At 35.4% G+C, this 6,226-nt stretch overlaps 1 protein-coding gene across 1 annotated transcript; it reads left to right on the forward strand.

Annotated features, from left to right (window-relative positions):
- The first annotated feature begins 2,986 nt into the window (after positions 1-2,986).
- On the forward strand, positions 2,987-6,226 carry gorab (golgin, rab6-interacting). The gene is made up of 5 exons (XM_084090621.1): positions 2,987-3,187; positions 3,365-3,680; positions 4,122-4,223; positions 4,324-4,464; positions 4,814-6,226. Exons 1-5 carry the CDS (start codon positions 3,124-3,126, stop codon positions 5,190-5,192), a joined length of 1,002 nt encoding a protein of 333 aa, XP_083946747.1. The 5' UTR covers positions 2,987-3,123; the 3' UTR covers positions 5,193-6,226.

Consider the following 6,226-nt stretch of genomic DNA (forward strand, 5'->3'; position numbering starts at 1 on the left):
GTCTGTGCTAAAGACTCTTCCATCTTAATTTAAAACAAGCTCACGTTCACTCGCCCTGCCATATGGAGCCTACATTTATCCTTTCCTGAGGTGTTTCTCCTTTAAAGTGCACAAATAATTCCAGATGGATCAAAGATGTGAGTCTGCCTTTAAAAAGCTGCTGTAAAGTGATAGTGATTGTTTGGTTGCCCTGTGTAGGGCAATTAACAGTGCTTGACATTTTAACTAAATACAGTTGAGGAATGGTTGGGGGGGCCAGAAGCATATTTGTCCTCTGCGCGTTGACATACAGACCCAGATTTTAAAAAAAGCTCAGAGAGAGCAGAAGAGAAAAAGAGAGACTAGAGAGAATAAAGGTGACCGTTAGCTGCAAGTCTTTATTTATGGTTTTCTGTCTGGATGAAGTGTTATGTAATGGCAATGGGCCAAACGCATTGAATCTGTCAAAGATGGCTGCCAATTTAAATGAATTAATGGGTGATATTTGTGAAGAATCACTCTAAGAGACATTTAAAAATATATGTGAAGCATTTAGATGGTGTCATGTTTGACATATTGACATATTGTATTGAAAAAAAGACTCAAAAGAGTGCATTTTCAAAAGTTTAGCAGTTCCACACTAAATCAGACACAGATGTACATCTGTGAAAACTGATTACATTTAAATTTATTTTAAATATAAATACAGTATATTCATTAATTCATTCAGTGACCAGAGTTGCCTTGTTTTGCAGTTTGGAAACCCTCTAAAAATCCTACCCTACTACTAATATAGACAATTCCCTATATTATGCCAGTGCAAAAGTAAGTACACCCTTTTGAATTCTATAGTTTTATGCATCAAGACATAATACAAAAAATCATCTGGTCCTTGGCGGATCTTAAAATTAGGTAAATACAACTTCAGATGAACAACAACACGTGACATATTGTGTCATTATTTATGTAACAAAAATAAAGCAAAAATGTGTGACAAACTAAGTATAACTGAATTGCTTGTAGAGCTACCTTTAGCAGCAATAACGTGTCATTAAGTAATAATTTTCTATATGACTTTATCAGGCTCTCAAATCGTTCTGGAGAACGCGATGTGTATATATTGTATTATAACACTTCATATGCCGTGTATGATAATATTTAAATAATTTTAAAAAAGAGATATTTTCTGAATAATGAAAATGATTATTTATTCATTCATTCATTTATGCATTGTGGCCAGAGTCGTCTTGTTTTTCCTGTCCAATTGGAAAACCCTCTAAATCTAAATGAATTACTGTATATCTTTCAGTGACTATAATATATATTTTTTAATTACACGTGATAGTGTTTGACCACCAAGTGCTTCTACTTGCCAACACTGGCAGCTCACACACTAATAGGCAACCAAACCATCCACCACAAATGGAGGTCATACCCAGAATGTCTCACTGTAGCTAATGGTAATAATGGGAAATCAGACATCAGTGTTGCAGCAAACGTATCAGATGTGAGTTAACTCATACTAATTTGGCAGCACATGCCAGATCATACAGATAAGCAGTTGATCCAAACAAATTACAGGGCCTCCCATAGCCCCACACAGAGCGCATACTCCTGCCACAATCATGGGTGCTTCTGGCAATAAAGCAAAAGTGAAACTCAATACAACTGTTTGACATTTCCTTTTCTCTGTGGATTTCATGCTTTTTATCACCAAGCATGCTCTTTCATTAACCTCTGACCTCTCTACCACTAGGAGTGCAGGATGGCTCAGTGAATGTGAAGAGGGTAATTGGAGCAAGAAGAGGAGGATAAACAAAATTAGCCGTTGACTCCAATAGTCTGATGTATAGCTTTCCTGGAGGACTACTAAAAACCAAACACTTTTCGTACAATATTTTAACACTTTTTATGAAACAGTTATACAAACCAATACAGTTTAACTTGTTTAATCCATTGGCCTAAGCATATAGCCTCTAAAGTTGTCATAAAACAGAAATTGTGATAGTCTTTCCTTCCCTATTGTGATGTATATCAGAGAAAAAGTGTAGGGCGGGATTTGATTTTGTCCATTGAATATAGATTGGATGGTTGTAGTTTGCTATTGCTGTGATGTCATGTCATGTGAGTGACAGGTTGCCCCGCCCTCAAGCCAGTAAACACATCATCAGAGAAGAGAAGTCACTGCAAGAGGGAGGGGAAGTTATTTTTATTAAAGATTATGAGGGCACATGAATTAAAATAAAATGTGTACAGATAAATCATTAAATACTGCAATATTCCATTAAAAACAAGAATTTTGGTTTCATGGTGACTTTAATGTTGTTATTCTATTTAAAACTTATAACATGAAATAATATACAAGCATTAATTCACATTATTTTACTAGTCAGGCAAACTATTTAAAGTAGTCAAGTAAATGTCATAATTATTAATACTGGCCCCTTTTTATGTTATCCATGTTATCTTTTATATTACCTTTTATGCGGTCTTGATATTTTACAGTGCTGACATTGACTTGTTAAGACTAATTATTTTTTCAATTGCTGTAAACTTTTTGTAACAGTTTTCTTGAAATCAGTAGAGCCACTTAGCTTACAGTTCTCCACCAACTCATGGAATAGAAAAGCATTCATTAGCTCCACACTCCACACTCTTTTTGTTTGCTTATACTGAATACTGCATACATCCTACGCATTTTTTTCTTTTTTCTTTAAATAATTAAATACAATCGAATGCAGGACTTATTTACATTACAATTAAGCACACGGAAGGAACAGGTTTATTTTGATATGTGCCTGAAGAAATTGTGAATGTAAGCCACCTTAAACTATTTCCTGTAATTATAAAATAATACATAATACAAAAGTTACAAATATAAAATGAAAAGTTTTTTTTTTATTCGCAACATTATACTAAAATAAATATGTTTCCAAAAACAAACAGGCAAATTCAGAGGGCACACGCAAAGGGGGCCTTTCTAGGGTCTTGAACGTGGCAGTCAGTCAGTATACACAAACATGGCGGCCAAATGAGAGCGTAATGTTAACTTCTGCATGTGTATGTTGAAAAATAACATTTTAACCCACGTATATTTGTCTTTGATAAAACCGGTTAGCAAGTAAATTTATAGGGTACTAAAAAATGGCTGCGTGGGCTGGATTTTCAGAGGAAGAACTACAAAGATTGCAGCACAGCGGCGATCTCAGTGAGTAAAAATGTTGAAAACTTCACTCGATTCACTTCACTTATTTTATTAAATACAAAATGTGCTGTGTATCAAAACATATATGTCAATCGGCAGTCCACTAGTTTTTGAAACTTAGTACCTAACTTTAATTGTTTGGTGAATCCTGATAAATCTGCTCTAATCTTCTTTACCCAGCAAAACAGGCTGTGCCGGTCACATTGGGTCGTGGCCGGAGACCCGCTCCGACTAACCGGAGCAGACAGCAGCTTCAGCGGGAGAGGGCTCTGGAGCTGACAGCCAAGCAGAAGGAGGGCAGCCACTCTCTTCCACCTGACCAACAGCTGACCAAGCCCCCAGACCCACCTGTCGCCAGTCATCCTGCTCCTGTAAAATCACAGGACGAGTCCAAACCGGAGTCGCAGAATGAGGCAGAACCTGTTGAGCGAGAATCACCTGTGGAGTCTGTACCACCAGCAGTCTTCAAGGAGCTGGACAGACAGGAAGTGGAATTGTTAGTAAGTCTAGTTCCTTTGCAAAACACTAGCTCAGATATGAATATGTAAAGATATTTTGTACTATATTTCATATGGAATATTACATATTGTTTTATTACTATACAAGAACATGTTTGGATCCTATTTCACACCAAAATTAGAAGAAAAATGTATTCTGTATAACAATAATATGTATTTATGTATGTTTGCATTTACGTTGCCATGTTTTTTTATTTTATATGTGGAACTGGTCAACTTTTATATTAACCAATATAAAAATAGCCTGTCCTAATATTGTATATATATTTCAATGCGTTTATAACTTAAAAATCTTTTACTGGTTATATTAATATAACATAGACTGAATCTGTATGAATCATTGTGGATGATCATATGTGTGTTATTTTATGTTGTAATGACTTCAATTGTAAGACTCCATCAAACTTTTCTTATAACAGCCGAGAGAAGAACCGTCTCCAGCAGTTGCAGTGGGAACAACGGATAATGGAAGAGAAGAATAAGCAAAGAAAAGCTCTTCTTACAAAGACCATTGCTGAAAAGTAAGAGGAAATCTTGTTTAAAACCATTATCAAAATCAATCTGTCTGGATAACCTTACATGAAAATTCAAAGATGATATATATTTAAAAAAAATTCCCAGGTCCAAACAGACACAGGCTGAAGCTGTGAAATTGAAGAAGATCCAGAGAGAACTTCAAGCACTGGACGATTCTGTGTCCAATGACATTGGGGTTCTCAGAAAACTGATAGAGCAGTCCAGCATGGATTATTCTCTGGCATGGTAATTATTCATTTCTGGTCCATTCCAAGTGTACTTCAAACCAAGTTCACAGTAGCTTCTTGTTTGAAGCAGCATCAGTTTGTTTGTGTGCCACTTCCTCAAAATCTGCCACATTACAGAAAAGAAATCTCTAGTAACTACTTCAATGATAAGAGTGATTAAAAAAAGTCTGTTAGCTCAGGATTGAAAATACTGCCCTCTGTAGCCTTACTTTATTAATTCAGCCAAATTAAGCAGAACATTCGCATGCCTTTTTTAACCTCGTGATTCAGTTTATTTCTGGACACGTTTTCAACTATCGTATTTAAAATGAACTATCTTGTCATTGCCAATCTCCTATCATTGACAGGAAGCGCTTTGAGAAAGCAGAGGCTGAGTATGTTTCCGCTAAGATGGACTTGCACAGGAAGACTGAGGTGAAAGAGCAGCTGACGGAGCACCTGTGTGCAATCATCCAACAGAATGAGCTACGCAAGGCCCGCAAACTGGAGGAGTTGATGCTTCAGTTAGAGCTTAATGCCGATGAAGTCCCCAGCCCAGAGGAAACCAATCTAAAGGACAAAGAGAGGGAGGGCAACTCCCAACATGTTACTGAAAACAGTCCCGCAGCAGACATAGATGTGAATGACTCAAGTCTGAGCAAAGACTGTTCCATTACAGAACCAAAGATCAGCCAAGACAATCAGGAGAGCAAATCAACAGATGTTTCTGCAGATGGTCTAAGCTAGCTTCCAAGCATCATCAATTTAATAGTGACTGTATGACAGTTTACATTACATTTGCTACCAGGTTTATACATTTTTTTTTCATTGTGAGATTGTTGAACAAACCACTAACCATGCATTTGTTAGTGAAATGTTGATTTTTTTTTTTTTTTTTTTTTAAGATGCCAAGACAACCTCATTCCATCACTACTAACACTAAAATGCCTTTTTATAATGGCGCTCAGATATTGATTATGATCCATTAAGCTCAGATGCAATAATAGGAGAAGAAATGAGAGTGGTTTTTGGTTTTCATTGAAGGTGCTACTTGATCTTAATGCTGCATCATTCAATGGTTTTATTGTGGTTCGTCTGAAAGTCAGTCATTGTGCATTTTAATCTTTCTTACATTAAGAAAACAGACTGATCTCTTGAAAACATTGTGCATATTTATAACCATATAAAATACTAAATACTGAAAACTTCACTGATTGTTCCATAACTGACATTATTCAAAATGGAATAATGGCAGATGGTCTGGTGGTAGTTTCTAGTTGTGATTTATTTCACATGATGTTGCACAAGTGAATGGTAAGATCTTTTATCTGTATAAGGCAGTTGTCTCGTAAAAATTACTTTATGTGAATGTTAACAAATCAATAACAGCAGTTTTTTTTATGGCAGAGATGAGAACAATTTTGTACTGTAGTGGGGGGAAAAAACGATTGAAGTGGGAAGTGGAATACCATAGCTGTTTTTCTAAATTTATATGTTGTATGTATATTTTTATTCTCTTTCTAATAAACCTCAGATACTCCATGCAGACCTATTCACCAACTCTAAAGACCTTAACAGGCTATGTTGTTATTATTTAAAAAAAAAAAAAACTATTCTTTTGACTTATCTTGACTATAGCTTTTACTTATTTTAAATGTATGTTTTTAATATATTTTTGTCAATCATTTAACTATTTGTGTGCATTATAATAGGTATGAAGTATGCTATGTATTCAATATTTTAATTATCCGTTGGTGAATAAAATATTTTAATAATGGTAA

Source organism: Abramis brama (assembly GCF_963993115.1).
Source record: "Abramis brama genome assembly, chromosome: 18".
NCBI classification, from domain to species: domain Eukaryota; kingdom Metazoa; phylum Chordata; class Actinopteri; order Cypriniformes; family Leuciscidae; genus Abramis; species Abramis brama.

What these genes read in the sequence shown, in the direction of transcription:
- gorab (XM_084090621.1), top strand. Translation starts at nt 3,124, where the DNA reads ATGGCTGCGTGGGCTGGATTTTCAGAGGAAGAACTACAAAGATTGCAG. An exon ending in GCAGCACAGCGGCGATCTCA is followed by an intron (nt 3,188 to 3,364) that starts GTGAGTAAAAAT and finishes TTCTTTACCCAG; the next exon opens with CAAAACAGGCTGTGCCGGTC. An exon ending in ATGGATTATTCTCTGGCATG is followed by an intron (nt 4,465 to 4,813) that starts GTAATTATTCAT and finishes TATCATTGACAG; the next exon opens with GAAGCGCTTTGAGAAAGCAG.